Source organism: Aquarana catesbeiana, linkage group LG06, assembly GCF_042186555.1.
Source record: "Aquarana catesbeiana isolate 2022-GZ linkage group LG06, ASM4218655v1, whole genome shotgun sequence".
In the NCBI taxonomy this organism is placed as follows: Eukaryota; Metazoa; Chordata; class Amphibia; order Anura; family Ranidae; genus Aquarana; species Aquarana catesbeiana.
In genome coordinates, this window is record NC_133329.1 from 108,657,714 (window position 1) to 108,674,439 (window position 16,726).

The 16,726-nt window shown below is 46.7% G+C and overlaps 1 protein-coding gene across 2 annotated transcripts in view; it reads right to left on the reverse strand.

The window, feature by feature from the left end:
- Positions 1-7,229: 7,229 nt before the first annotated feature.
- The window catches only part of LOC141148854 (uncharacterized), a 98,964-nt gene continuing 89,467 nt past the window's right edge, over positions 7,230-16,726 (reverse strand). The window contains exons 4-6 of one of the 2 annotated variants that reach the window (XM_073636655.1): positions 10,713-10,823; positions 10,487-10,604; positions 7,230-7,706 (exon numbers count right to left, since the gene is read on the reverse strand). In XM_073636655.1, coding sequence (XP_073492756.1) covers positions 7,596-7,706; positions 10,487-10,604; positions 10,713-10,823 — 340 coding nt within the window. In that variant the 3' untranslated portion in view covers positions 7,230-7,595. Of the gene's footprint in view, positions 7,707-10,486; positions 10,605-10,712; positions 10,824-16,726 lie in introns of those variants that run through there. The other variant, XR_012245255.1, reaches the window with a different exon arrangement.

Here is a 16,726-nt window from a genome sequence, read left to right on the forward strand (position 1 = left end):
GGTATGTGCAGGAAGGGAGTGCAGAATTTACAGCAGTATATACAAGAATGTGGAGCGTATGATGGTATGTGTAGGAAAGGAGTGCAAAATTAAGACATTATGTACAGGAAATTAGTGCAGAGGGTAGGTAATATTTGCAGGAGAGGAGTGAGGAGGGTGTAAAAGTGACCAGTATATGCAGCAGAGGAGTGCTGAGGATATGACAGAGGGAAGTATGTGCAATAGAGGAGTGTGGAGGGTATGACAGTGTGCAGTATGTGCAATAGAGGAGTGTTGAGGGTATGACAGTGGGCAGTATGTGCAAGAGAGGAGTGTGGAGGGTATGACACTGGGCAGTATGTACAAGAGAGGAGTGTGGAGGGTATGACACTGGGCAGTATGTACAGGAGAGGAGTGTGGAGGGTATGACAGTGAGCAGTATGTACAGGAGAGGAGTGTGGAGGGTATGACAGCGGGCAGTATGTACAGGAGAGGAGTGTGGAGGGTATGACAGCGGGCAGTATGTACAGGAGAGGAGTGTGGAGGGTATGACAGCGGGCAGTATGTACAGGAGAGGAATGTGGAGGGTATGAAAGTGAGCAGTATGTACAGGAGAGGAATGTGTGTGGGAAGACAGTGAGCAGTATGTACAGGAGAGGAGTGTGGAGGGTATGACAGAGGGCGGTATGTAGAGGAGAGGAGTGTGGAGGGTATGACAGAGGGCAGTATGTACAGGAGAGGAGTGTGGAGGGTATGACAGAGGGCGGTATGTACAGGAGAGGAGTGTGGAGGGTATGACAGAGGGCGGTATTTACAGGAGAGGAATGTGGATGGTATGACAGAGGGCAGTATGTGCAATAAAAGTGGTGTGGAGGGCATGACAGTGGGCGGTATGTACAAGAGAGGAGTGTGGAGGGTATGGCAGTGGATGGCATGGGGGGAGGGTTGGAGAACTGTATATATGGATGGTATATAGTGGGGGGGGGTTGGAGAACTGTATATGGATGGTATATGGGGGGTGGAGAACTGTGTATATATGGATAGTATATGAGGAGGGGGTGGAGAACTGTATATATGGATAGTATATAGGGGGGTGAAGAACTGTAAATCTAAATGGTATATGGGGGGTGGAGAACTGTATCTATGGATGGTATATGGGGGGGTGGAGAACTGTATATATGGATGGTGTATGGGGGGTGGAGAACTGTCTATATGGATAGTATATGGGGGGTGGAGAACTGTATATATGGATGGTGTATGAGGAGATGAGAACTGTGTATATGGGGGTTGGAGAACTGTATATATGGATGGTATATGGGGTGAAGAACTGTATATATGGATGGTATATGGGGGGGGGGTGGAGAACTGTGTATATGGATGGTATATGGGGGAGTGGAGAACTGTATATATGGATGGAATATGGGGGGTGGAGAACTGCATATATGGATGGTATATGGGGGTGGAGAACTGTATATATGGATGTTATATGGGGAGGTGGAGAACTGTGTATATGGATGGTATATGGGGGGGTGGAGAACTGTATATATGGATGGTATATGGGGGGGGACTTGGAGAACCATATATATGGATGGTATATGGGGGGGTGCAGAACTGTATATATGGATAGTATATGAGGAGGGGGTGGAGAACTGTGTATATGGATGGTATATGGGGGTGGAGAACTGTATATATGGATGTTATATGGGTAGGTGGAGAACTGTGTATATGGATGGTATATGGGGGGGGGGGGGGGGTTGGAGAACTGTATATATGGATGGTATATGGGGGGGACTTGGAGAACCATATATATGGATGTTATATGGGGGGTCGCAGAACTGTATATATGGATAGTATATGAGGAGGGGGCGGAGAACTGTATATATGGATGGTATATAGGGAGTGAAGAACTGTAAATATAAATGGTATATGGGGGTGGAGAACTGTATTTATGGATGGTATATGGGGAGTGGAGAACTGTATATATGGATGGTATATGAGGGGTGGAGAACTGTATATATGGATGGTATATGGGGGGGGACTTGGAGAACCATATATATGGATGGTATATGGGGGGGTGCAGAACTGTATATATGGATAGTATATGAGGAGGGGGTGGAGAACTGTATATATGGATGGTATATAGGGAGTGAAGAACTGTAAATATAAATGGTATATGGGAGGTGGAGAACTGTATTTATGGATGGTATATGGGGAGTGGAGAACTGTATATATGGATGGGGTATGGGGGGGGTGGAGAACTGTATATATGGATGGTGTATGAGGAGGTGGAGAACTGTATATATGGATGGTATATGGGGGGTGGAGAACTGTATATATGGATGGGGGTTGGAGAACTGTATATATGGATGGAATATGGGGGGAGGAGAACTGCATATATGGATGGTATATAGGGGGGTTGGAGAACTGTATTTATGGATGGTATATGGGGGGTGGAGAACTGTATATAAATATAAATGGTATATGGGGGTGGAGAATTGTATACATATGGATGGTGTATGGGGGGGACTGTATATATGGATGGTGTATGAGGAGGGGAGAAGGATGGAATATGGGGTGTGGAGAACTGTACATATGGATGGTATATGGGGGTGGAGAACTGTATATATGGATGGTATATAGGGGGGTGGAGAACTGTATATATGGATGGTATATGGGGGGGGGTGGAGAACTGTATATATGGATGGTATATGGGGGGGGTGGAGAACTGTGTATATGGATGGTATATGGGGGAGTGGAGAACTGTATATATGGATGGAATATGGGGGGTGAACTGTATATATGGATGGTATATGGGGGTGGAGAACTGTATATATGGATGTTATATGGGTAGGTGGAGAACTGTGTATATGGATGGTATATGGGGGGGGGGGGGGTGGAGAACTGTATATATGGATGGTATATGGGGGGGACTTGGAGAACCATATATATGGATGTTATATGGGGGGTCGCAGAACTGTATATATGGATAGTATATGAGGAGGGGGCGGAGAACTGTATATATGGATGGTATATAGGGAGTGAAGAACTGTAAATATAAATGGTATATGGGGGTGGAGAACTGTATTTATGGATGGTATATGGGGAGTGGAGAACTGTATATATGGATGGTATATGGGGGGTGGAGAACTGTATATATGGATGGAATATGGGGGGAGGAAAACTGTATATATGGATGGTATATAGGGGGGGTGGATAACTATTTATGGATGGTATATGGGGGTTGGAGAACTGTATATATGGATAGTATATGAGGAGGGGGTGGAGAACAGTATATATGGATGGTATATAGGGGGGTGAAGAACAATATAAATGGTATATGGGGTGGAGAACTGTATATATGGATGGTGTATGAGGAGGTGAGAAGGATGGAATATAGGGAGTGGAGAACTGTACATATGGATGGTATATGGGGGATGGAGAACTGTATATATGAATGGTATATGGGGGGTGGAGAACTGTATATATGGATGGTATATGGGGGGGTGGAGAACTGTAAATATGGATGGTATATGGGGGGGATTGGAGAACTGTAAATATAAATGGTATATGGGGGGGGTGGAGAACTGTATATATGGATGGTATATGGGGAGTGGAGAACTGTATATATGGACGGTATATGGAGGGGGGGGTGGAGAACTGTATATGTGGATGGTGTATGGGGGGTGGGGGGGGGGTGGAGAACTGTATATATGGATGGTATATGAGGGGGTGAGAACTATATGGATGGATGGTATAGGGGGGGGGGTGAAGAACTGTATATGTGGATATGGATGGTATATGAGGGGGTGAGAACTATATGGATGGATGATATATGGGGGGGGGGTGGGGGGTGGAGAACTGTATATGTGGATATGAATGGTATATGAGAGGGTGAGAACTATATGGATGGATGGTATATGGGGGGGGGACTGTATATGTGAATATGGATGGTAGTATGTACAGGAGAGGAGTGAGGAGGGTATGACAGAGGGCAGTATGTGCAATAAAGGAGTTATTTATTGAGGGCATGAAAGTAGGCAGTATGTACAGGAGAGGAGTGTGGAGGGTATGGCAGTGGGTGGTATGGGGGTTGGAGAACTGTATATATGGATTTTGTATGAGGAGGTGAGAACTGTGTATATGGGGGGGGGGGGGGGATTGCATATATGGATGGTATATAGGGGGGTGGAGAACTGTATATATGGATGGTATATGGGGGGTGGAGAACTGTATATATGGATGGTATATGAGAAGGTGAGAACTGTGTATATGGATGGTATATGGGGGTGGAGAACTGTATATATGGATGGTATTTGGGGAGGGGGCAGAGAACTGTATATATGGATGGTATATGGGGGGGTGGAGAACTGTATATATGGATGGTATATGGGGGTGGAGAACTGTATATATGGATGGTATATGGGGGGGGGGGGTGGAGAACAGTATATGGGGGGGTGGTATATGAGGGGGTGAGAACTATATGGATGGATAGTACATGGGGGGGTGGAGAACTGTGTATGTGGATATGGATGGTATATGAGAACTATATGGATGGATGGTAAATGGGGGGGGGGGTGGGGGTGGGGGTGGAGAACTGCACATATGGATGGTATATGAGGGGGTGAGAACTATATGGTATAGGGGGGGGGTGGGGGGTGGGGGGTGGAGAACTGTATATGTGGATATGGATGGTATATGAGGGGGTGAGAACTATATGGCTAGATGGTATATGGGGGGGGGGGGGGGACTGTATGTGTGGATATGGATGGTATATGAGAAGGTGAGAACTATACGGCTAGATGGTATATGGGGGGGGGGGAGAACTGTATGTGTGGATATGGATGGCATATAAGGAGGTGAGAACTATATGGATGGATGGATTATGGGGGGGGGGGGGGAACTGTATCTATAGATAGTATATGGTGGGGGGGGAGTGGAGAGGACTGTATGTATGTATGGGGGAGGTGAGATCCCTTTGATATCCTGACATACTAACATCGCAAAAACTTACACTAACAGCTGGGCTTCCAGCAAGATCTCTGCACACTTTTCAACAGAGCAGCAGGGAACGCGGAGGCTCCGCCTTCAACCCCATCTCCATGTCCCTTTTGCAGCCAGCCAGAGAAGAGCACTCTGCCTCTGTCCTGTTTACCATCTGCATCCAGCTCTGCAGCACACCGAGCAGACGGGGGCGTGCCACTGATAGTGCGGGGGGGGGGGGGAGAATTGGAAACCTTACCCCGTTATGGAGCTTAGGCACAGTGAGCCACCAGCGGGTCTGAATAATGTGTCCGAGTCTCAGGTGGGCGGAGGCCCGGACACATATTTCAAAACCCAGACTGTCCGGGTGAATCCTGGACAGGTGGCAGCCCTAGCTACAGTAGCATGGAAAAATCACATATAAATGTCACCAAGGCACACACTGCAATAATAATTCACAATATGCAATCAGAGAAAAAACATTAGACTTTCCTTTTGGGCTGGCTTGACTTCATACATGCAGTAAAACAAGCTTGTGCTTACTTTCCAGATACACTCTGGGGGTGATTTACTAAGATGAATGCGCTGCGCCGGTTCATACCTTAATTGGTGCGTCGGGTAACTCATTAATTGAGCGTGTGAAACGGCGCATGCAGATGCGCAGCGTGATAATAAATATGCAAACGGCAACTGGTGGCAGCGTAACTGCTGTTTTCTCATTGATAATAGCGCACGCCCATCTCATTGGATGTGCCTTGTTAGACAATTAGTATTAGTTCTCACTTAATTAACCCTTTTGATGCTAATCTCATTCCTATTACTTCTAACATATCTTTGAATTATTTTTTTTTCGATTTTCACACAAATATTTCAATACATTACAAAAAACAGAAAAATGTTTCTAAACCCAATAAATTAATATTTTCAGATCTTGATCTTTAAAAGGTGACCATAGACTGCAATCCGTTAGATCCTGAAAAAAAAAAATAGATTTAGTGCAAGAGCCTGTTTGATTTCCTATTTGAATTAATTGTTCAAGTGCGTCTTCCTATTACTTATTTTGCCGAAATATCGAGTTGTACAGAGAATGGCCAATCAGATTGCATAGTGCATGACCATCTTAAGTGCCAAATTTGGAATGTAGAGACATGATTCACTTGTATTTTCACAACACATCTATAGTTACATATTTGTGCAGCACAGTGGTGTAGTGGTTAGCACCTTCACCTAGCAGCAAAAAGGGTCGCTGGTTTGAATCCCACCTGTGACACCATCTGCCTGGAGTTTGCATGTTCTCCCTGTGCATGCGTTGGTTTCCTTCAACAGTCTAAAAACATGCTATAAATCGGAGCCTGTCTAAATTGGCCCTAATATGTATAAATGTGTGTTAGGGACCCACACCACCCCATCTTAAAAAATATATATATTTTTTTCTTAATTTGCAAATAAGGATCATCTCTTCCTCATAGGACTTAGCAGCAGTACAAGCAACTTCCTGTAGGGGCGTGATGTCATTCCTGTGTGCTGGCCACCGCTTTCCGAGAACCACATACCTGTGCACACACAGTAGTTGCGCATCTACATGCATTTGGCGCATCTAGCTGCAGAAACACAATTTTTATGGAAATTAATAGTAAAGCAGATTTTCAGGACTGGACTAACAAATATTTCTAGTGAAAGGCAACTGGTTTTCTATTAAACAAGGTCTAAATGGGCCATTGACATGCATCACAGTTGTACTTCAGAACGTGTCTTTGCAAAGTTCAACTAAATGAAATCCTTTCTTGTTTTTGCTTGGGGATAGAGTGCAGAGGGATTAGAAGTCTGGTCAGTTTTTGGGGATGTCTGCACCCCTGATGGGGTGAAGACACCTCCCAAATGTTGCCACTTTCTCCTTCAAATGTATTCACTTCCTGTCACATAGCCAAACAGGAAGTAAGGGTCAAACCCTACCAATGTCCTTCCCAGGGGACACACAGGTCAATCTAAATAGCTTCCCCATTAGGTAAATTGCACTCTAGCATTTTGCTGTGTACATCCCAAATTATTAGGTATCTTGGACTTTGGGGTTTATTTACTAAAGGCAAATCCACTTTGCTCTACAAGTACATTTGGAAGTGCACTTGCTGGAGATCCGATGGGGACATGCAAGGAAAAGAAAAAAAACATCTTTGCTTCTACATGATTGGATGTTAAAATCACCAGTGCCAATCAGCCTAGTTAAGCTGCAGCTGGGAAATCTGTTGCATGAAAAACAAAAAACAAACATCTAAATTTGCATCAAATTTTATTGGTCAACAAAACATGAAAAGAGCAAGGAAAGCAAAAAAAAAAAAAAAAAACAACAAAACACACATGTATGATAATTTGGGACACCAACAGAAAATGGTTTTTGAGAGGTCTGATCATTTTGCATTGGAAATTAACAGGAGATAAAAGGACATGCTCTTTTTGCCCACAGATATGCTCTAAAATCTTGTGTAAAATCTTTCCAGAAGGGCAGGGGCTGTTAAAGCCGCACAGAGAAAGGTGAGGCCGATTTTCTATTAATTCCCATAATTTTTGAATTGGATGTCCAAAAAACGTATATAGGGGGAATGACTGGGTGTCCACAAACTTCTGGCCATATACTGTATTTATAAGGTCTGATTCCTCATAGCGTTCTCTAGGCGTGACCTTCGCTTATCCTCTAGTAGTTCCTTTTGGATTTTAAAAATTTTCTCTGCGATCAAATAGTAGTAATGATCCTGGATGAAACGAAATAGACAGGAGGTAAACAGACCAGCAGAAAATGTAAAACCCTAATTCCACTATTGCACAATCATTATATTTAAACTCCATGGCTCCATGAGTAGAACACAGGTTCACTTTAACCAGTTAAAGACCGCCTACCACAGATGTACTGCTGCGGGGCGGCTCTATTGCGCGAAACGACGTACCTGTACGTCATTTTGTGCAACGGATAGCGGGGGCACCTGTGCACCGCTGGAGGTGAGCCAATCAGCAGGTCCGGCAGAAGCGATGTTCGCCGGGACCCGCCGATTGTTCCCCAGAGAGGCAGGACGGAGATCTGCCTATGTAAACAAGGCAGATCGCCGTTCTGACAGGGGAGAACACGGATCTCTGTGTTCTCCCAACCAGCCCATCCCCCACACAGTTAGTAAGCATCCCCTAGAGACACAGTTAACCCTTTGATCACCCCTGGTGTTAACCCCTTCCCCGCCAGTGTCCTTAGTACAGTAACAGTGCATATTTTTAGCACTGACAACTGTAATAATGTCACTGGTTCCCAAAAAGGTGTTAAAAATGTCATGTGTCCGCCACATTGTTGTAGTCCCGCTAAAAATCGCTGATCGCCACCATTACTAGTAAAAAAAATACAAATGCCATAAAAATATCCCATAGTTTGTAGACACTATAACTTTTGCGCAAACCAATCAATATACGCTTATTGGGATTTTTTCTACCAAAAATATCTAGCAGAATACATATTGGCCTAAATTGATGAAGAAATTCGATTTTTAAAATTTTTTTATTGGATATGTTTTATAGCAGAAAGCAAAAATATATATTTTTTCTTTTTCAAAATTGTCACACTTTTTTTTTTGTTTATAGTGCAAAAACTAAAAACCGCAGAGGTGATCAAATACCACCAAAAGAAAGCTTTATTTGTGGGAAAAAAAAGGACATAAATTTACTTGGGTACAGCGTCGCATGACTGCGCAAATCTCAGTTAAAATAACGCAGTGCTGTATCGCAAAAAATGGCCTGATCATGAAGGGGGTTAAACCTTCCGGGGCTGAAGTGGTATAAAAATTGTTACACAAACTATATAGCAAAAGTGGTATCATATACTGTAGATTGCCGTGCTGAATGTGATACTGTACCAACAAACAAAACTTCAATCTAGTGATATGAAATTTAAAATCTAAAGTCAGTCTAAATGCATGTAAGTGAAAAAATATAAAAACAGTCCAAGATGAATCTTCAAAACACTGCTGTGACACTTGAGAAAGACTGTAGTGTATTCAGTCCAATTTTGTGATCACCACATGAGCCGTCACCAATTATAAGAAATTGGCTCCTACCAGAACGGAATGACTCCATTACAGAGTCAGATGAGCCAGTTAATGACAATCCTCTTATAGAGAAAGCCGGCTCACAATACTTGGCTGGAGTTCCACAGTGTAGCTCACTCTCCAAAATATGGTAACATTAATGGTAACCATATAATACACGAAATTCCACATGAAATCAAAATGGAACAATCCACAGTGTAAATCCGACTACAACCATTAGGCTTGGTTCACATTAGTGCAAATCGGATGCGGATTTCCCCGATTCCAATTCGCATGTCAGGAGAATGTGACCGGCTCTCAATAGAGCAGGTTCACACATCTCCGTGACGGCTGCGGAGCAGTTTGCAGAAGAGTCCTGTGCATCTTCTGGTCTATTTCAGGTCCGAAGCTAGCCAAAAATCCTGACCTGATTGATCCCTGAAATGGAGAACAGTCCAGAGAGGCGTGGCAATGTTTGGTGCATTAGCTCCGCCCAACATGTTTCATCTTAGTTGACATCGGTGTCATCTTTGTCAAGCATCATAGCTTATTCTGAAGATTCTTCTTGGACCGTTTTCATATTTTTTCACTCGCATGCATTTATGTCAGTGTTGCCAACCTACCAGATTGAAATTTACTGACACGACACCCAAAATTTACTGGCACAGCCAAGTTTTTACTGGCATTTACAAAAGTTACAAAATTACAGTTTTACTGTAAGTGCAAATTTTAGTATTTAGGCTAAAAATGAGTACAATATACAATTAGAATGTGATATTAAGTAGATATTAAGGCAAAAAAACATATTTCTTATTCTATTTTCAATATAGGCAAGTAGGTCAGGGACAGGACTCAGGAGGGCAAGAAATTAAAATGGGCGGGCACACACATGAAATCGACTCTGCATAAGCAGTTCCAAGCCGAGCGTCACAGCCATATGTTTTACTGGCAACCTTTTTCTGTCACTGGCATTTACTGGCAGGAGAAAAGTGCCCATTTTTTACTGGCTGCCAGTAAAAATACTGACAGTTGGCAACACTGATTTATGTGAAATTTAGATTTTGAATTTCATATCACTAGACTAGAGTTTTGTTTGTACAGTATCACATTCAGCGCAGCAATCTATATAATACCACTGTTGCTAAGCTTATACACCCTGCACTCAGAGTGATGATAATGCTGGGGTGAAGAGGTTGAAGGAGGGGATGCACTTCCAATCTAGAGTTGGATTTTAAACAGAGAGCAAGTCACAATTCTGCTTCATCAAATGTAGTCATGCATGTAGGGATCCCTGAACATAATACACCAGAAAAAAATCAGATACAAAACTGTATTCTTAAATGTAAATACAGTATAACACAATATCCAGACTACTTTCAGAAGAAGGTCAGTATTTGAAGCCTCCATAGCTCTTTCATGACATTCTTATCTTAACAAAGCCCTGTAAAACACTGTAGGACAATACATACCCGGCTATTGGCTGACTCAAACATGTCCCCCTCAACCTTCCTAGCATACGCCATCAGGTTCTCCATACGCCGATCTCCAAGGGCAGCTGGATCATGTGTAGGGAAGATTTCCCGGACGCTGTAATTAGGACGACATTGGATTTACTATCTCAGGGAAATGGAGGGCAATTCACTTCTTAAACCTACAGTTTAGCCCAACATCAATTCTATATTGCGATTGACTTACAGTTTGTGAACAATGTGGTTTCGAAGACCCTGAGTAACGTGTTGGTGCCAGGCTTTGCTCACCTCTGAAGTGCGCTCAGCAGTTGGCATAGTTCCCATGTTGCCATCTTGTCTGTGATTATTTCCATAATTCAGTAAAGAAGTGAAATGAGAAAAACGGACAAGCATTAGCTATGGGCATTTTTCATAAGCAGCAATATACAGCAGCCATTGTGAGTAGATGAAGAGGACCAAATACCTATATAGATCAAATGTAATCAAGGATAATTTTGGCAATTGTCTCAGGCTCTGCCAGGTGCTGTTGGGTGGGGAGTGTCAGTACACCCCTACAGCTTCATACTGTGCATTTGGGCCAATTCAGGGACAGAGATGGAACCCAGCCTGGATTCCGAGTCTGCAGTTGACAGCTGTGCTGTGACTGCTGCAGAATATGAATCTGGCTGGTTGTCATTTCCTCCCATTGTGCTGAATAAAAGAGGCTTAGATTACAGCTGGCTGGATTCAGTCTGTGGCCATGCTGAGCTTGGGGAAGACTCTAAAGCTGGGTACACAGTATTTGTTTTTTTTTCCTTCAACCCCGAGGGTTGAAGAAAAAAAAAAAGTGTCAGCTCCGGTCGGAGCCGCTGTACTAACCATGTGAGGTTAGTCCAGCGATCTTCCCCGCTGAGCTGTTGTGTTCTGACAGGGGGACAGCCCCCTCGCCAGAACATTCCGATCAGCGCTCTCTCTGCCATTGGCTGAGAGTGCTGATCAGGAGTTGATCGGATATTGGTTTTCCAGCATGCACATCCGACAGAAGCCAGCCACATGACCGGCTTCTGTTGGACAGACCGGCATACACACAGGCAGAATGTTGGCTTTTTTTTCTGAACCAGACATTTTGCCCGTGTTTATGGGGCTTTAATGGAGCCTATTGCCACTTCCTTCAGGCCACTGTACAGACACCTGGAGTAAAAGGATGAAAGAGGTGTGACACCATGGTCACTGATTTTTTTTCCTACCTTTCCACCTCCTTATTGAAGAAGAAATAAAGTAAGGGTAGCATGACGGTAGGGCAGGGCCTGGACTGGACATAGGTAAGCAAGACTAAGGGAAGTTAACATGATATATTCATTTAAACTGCCATGCCAATGCATAGATACAGTAGATGCTAACAGACCCACACTGCATCACATCCTAATACAAAGCATATGCATTGTGGTGTTCTGCAGTGTGGGTCTGTTGGCAATTACTGTACCTTTGCATACCTCCCAACTTTCTGAGAAGGGAACGAGGAACACCTATTAGCAAAAGAATGTAAGCATAGGACCACACCCTGCCACGCCCCCTTAAAATGAGACTTGTACCAAAAATAATTAGTTATACTCACAAGTACTTTTTTTACCACTACTATTCCTTTATACCAGGTTTTGGCATTTACAAATGCAGTAATTTAGAAATTGGATGAAAGGTTTAGCACTGGGAAACAATTTTTGAGAGATAAAATAGTTCATTTTATATACAACTATACAGATCAGACCAAAATGAGGAACAAATGAGGGTGAAAGAAGGATAGAGGGACTTTGTTCCCAATCAGGGACAGTCCCTCAAATCAGGAACAATTGGGAGCTATGCCTTTGCACAGGGGTACCAATGTAGCAAGTAAAATAAATAAACCTCCCAGTAATTATATTATTAGGTTGCAGCTAGAGGGAGCTCTAATGAGTTGTAGTGTGACTTCAGAGGACTAACAACACACAAGCTCACATTAAAGTGTTACTAAAGGCAGGGCCGGCCCTACCATGGGTCCCGGTGGGTCCATTGGACACGGGCGGCACGTTCAGAAGGGCAGCAAATTGACACCCAAGACAGTGGCGGAACTCCCGCCCGTCCACCCGCTCTGCTGCTTGTTTAACTGTGGGGGGACCACTGCCTATCCCACTGCGAGGGTGCCCGGTGCCACTGCTGTTAGAGGTAATGACAGAAGTCTGCAGAGCACTCGCTGCCATACCCACACAGCAGACCTCCCATGCATCCTATCCACGGCTCCCCACCACCGCTGCTGCCTCTGTCTGAACCCCCCCCACCACATCTGCCTCTGACTGAACCCCCCCCACCACCACATCTGCCTCTGACTGAAACCCCCCCTCACCACCGCTGCCTCTGACTGAATCCCCCCCCACAACCACCGCCGCCTCTGACTGAACCCCCCCACCACCAACACTACTGCCCCTGACTGAACCCCCCCCCCACCACCACATCTGCCTCTGACTGAAACCCCCTCCCACCACTGCCTCTGACTGAACCCCCCCCCCCCACAACCACCACCGCTGCCTCTGACTGAAACCCCCCTTCACCACCGCTGCCTCTGACTGAACACCCCCCCACCACCACATCTGCCTCTGACTGAACCCCCCCAGAACCACCACCGCTGCCTCTGACTGAACCCCCCCCCCCACCACCACCGCCTCTGACTGAACCCCCCACAACCACCACCGCTGCCTCTGACTGAACCCCCCGCCACAACCACCATCGCCTCTGACTGAACCCCCCCACCACCACTGCCTCTGACTGAACCCCCCCCACCACCACTGCCCCTGACTGAACCCCCCCACCACCACCACTGCCCCTGACTGAACCCCCACCACCACCGCCCCCAGACTAAACCCCCCTCCCACCACTGCCTCTGACTGAACCCCCCTCCACCACATCTGCCTCTGACTGATATCCCCCCCACCACTGCCTCTGACTGAACCCCCCCACCACCACTACTGCCCCTGACTGAACCCCCCCACCACCACTACTGCCCCTGACTGAACCCCCCCACCACCACATCTGCCTCTGACTGAAACCCCCTCCCACCACTGCCTCTGACTGAACCCTCCTCCCACCACATCTGCTTCTGACTGAAACCCCCTCACCACCGCTGCCTCTGACTGAACCCCCCCCCACATCTGCCTCTGACTGAACCCCCCCCCCACAACCACCACCGCTGCCTCTGACTGAAACCCCCCTTCACCACCGCTGATTCTGACTGAACACCCCACCACCACCACATCTGCCTCTGACTGAACCCCCCCCCACCACCACATCTGCCTCTGACTGACCCCCCCCCACAGCCACCACCGCTGCCTCTGACTGAACCCCCCCCACAACCACCGCCGCCTGTGACTGAACCCCCCACCACCACTGCCTCTGACTGACCCCCCCCACCACCACCGCCCCTGACTGAACCCCCCCCCACCACCACTGCCCCTGACTGAACTCCCACCACCACTGCCCCTGACTGAAACCCCCTCCCACCACTGCCTGAACCCCCCCACCACATCTGCCTCTGACTGAAACCCCTTCCCACCACTGCCTCTGAGTGAACCCCCCCCTCCCACCACATCTGCCTCTGACTGATATCCCCAGCCACCACTGCCTCTAACTGAACCCCCCCACCACCACCACACCTGCCTCTGACTCAAACCCCCCCGCTACCACTGCCTCTGTCTAAACCCCCCACCACCACCCGCCTCTGTCTAAACCCCCCACCACCACCGCCTCTGTCTAAACCCCCCACCACCGCCTGTCTAAACCCCCCACCACCGCCTGTGTCTAAACCCCCCACCACCGCCTCTGTCTAAACCCCCCCACCACCCGCCTCTGTCTAAACCCCCCCCCACCACCGCCTCTGTCTAAACCCCCCACCACTGCTGCCTCTGGCTGAACCCCGCCTACCAACACATCTGCCTCTGACTGAACCCACCCCACCACCACCACTGCTTCTGACTGAACCCCACCCCCACCACATCTGCCTCTGACTGAACCCCCCCACCAATGCCACCTCTGTCTAAACCCCCCACCACAGCTGCTTTGGACTGAAACCCCCCACCACCACCACTGTTGCATGTATATCGGAATTTCTGATCAATGTAATTTTAGTTTTAATTGTCATGATATAAAATAATGGATGTAGGGGTCTTTTGGTGGGCGTGATTTTTTTTTTTTTGGGGGGGGGGGGCAGCATTTCATTCTTGGACCCAGGCAGCACATTGTCTTGGCCAGCCCTGACTAAAGGCATATTTTTTTTTTTTTATTAAAATAAATATGTTATACTTACCTGCTCTGCGGGGCCGGATTTTTGACACCCTAGGCAAAACCTAATTTTGCCGCCCCCTTGGCTCCACCCCTTTGCCCTGCCCATGTATACCCTACCTTTTTAATGAAGCACCCATCAAATGCAGCCCACCAGCGCCCATCAAATGCAGCCTCACCATTGCACATCAATGCAGCCTACCAGTGCCCATCAATGCAGCTTCACCAGCACCCATCAAATGCAGCCTACCAGTGCCCATCAATGAATGTTTGCTTGCTTCCATTATTTGGGAGTCAGGACACAGACACAGTCCTCTGCCGCCGCTGTGCCTCTGACACTATGCGCAAACGGAGCAGCGGCTGCCTGCTAATGCTTGCTGCAGAGAGAAGAGAGTAGGAATACCAGTGGCCGGGCGCCCTAGGCGGCTGCCTGGTTTGCCTAGGGGTAGCACCAGCCCTGTTGCTCTTTGCAGTGGTATTGCTCAGAGCAGCCCCTCCTCTTCTCAGGTCCCCGGCGGTGATCTTGGCTCCTCTTCTTCTTGGGACCACCATAGCCGCTGCCTATGGGGAGAGCATAGTCCCAGCGCTCCCGACCTGTGTGTCTATGGAGCTGTGCTGCATAGACTTACACAGTGGGACTTAGGCCCGCCCCCTACTTCCTCCTCACTGCATTTGATTGATAGCAGCAAGAGCCAATGGCTCCTGCTGCTGCTCGAAAACTGTGTAAAGAGGAAGGGAAGAAAAGATGCAGTCCTGCACAGAGCTGATCTCTTCTCCCTTCTCTGCATTAAGGTAAAAAACATTTTTAGGTTTAGTGACACTTAAAACTCAGAATGCAAGTGAGCAACTTGTGTTTTCTGTCTCCTGTTTAAAGTAGAACTTTTTCCATGTCCTTGTTGCTGATCTCCTACCTTCACCAACTTTGCCATCCATGTTCTTCTGAGCTCTGTAGTTCCTCTGCAATAGCCTGCTGTTCTTGCTGAAAAACCGTTATTGCCTGTTGACATCCTGTTTGTAAGACCACTGGCTTCTATCCCTCCCCTAAGCTCAGCCAGTGGTCTGACACTCCCACTTGTAGTTCAATCCACAGCGAGCAGGGAGTTCTATTTCCTGTAGTGGGTGGAGGGGTCTCACAGCCCCCGGTCTGTGCCACCCATGGAGGTGGTGTCCTCCTCCTCTGCTCCACTGATGAGCTGCACTGGGGGGCCACTGAGGGGGCCATTGATGAGCTGCACTGGGGGGCCACTGAGGGGGCCATTGATGAGCTGCACTGGGGTCACTGATGAGCTACACTGGGGGCCACCGATGAGCTACACTAGGTGACTAGGGGCCACCGATGAGCTGCACTAGGGGCCACTGATTGCTGTTAGAACAATTTCAAAGTGGCAGCAGGAGCAATATTTCTAATACTGAATTACAGTACAGTGTGTATAATATATAGTTATAGGATGTGTCTACAGTTCAGTAATGATTACATTAAGTAAGGGCAATATGATTATCTCCTGTTGCGTAGTTGCCAACATTGTAAAAAAAATTTTAGGGACACTTTTTTGGCTGTAGGCAAAGTCACATAATTAGGGGGCGGGGCATGCGTTAGTAGGTGCGGCATAGACAAGTAAAGATGCGGTGTGTGCAGCGCCGAAAAATGGGCGTGGTTTACATGAATAGTAGGTGTGGCTTAAATGGGCGTGGCTCAAAGGGGCGTGGTTAGAGTGAGATGAATGAGGGATGGAGCGGGAAGGGGGGGGGGGGGGAGTGATGGAGGGACAGCAGCTCCAGATCCTACACTACAATAGAAATGTGTATTCCAGAGTTTAACAATCAGCAGCTAAAGATACTCCAAACACCTGGTGTTAGCGCTTCAATCATCCCGGCATCATGGTTGTTATGGTGTCAGGATGATTGAAGCGCATTATTTCTATTACATTGTAATATAGAATGAAATCATTCAACTCA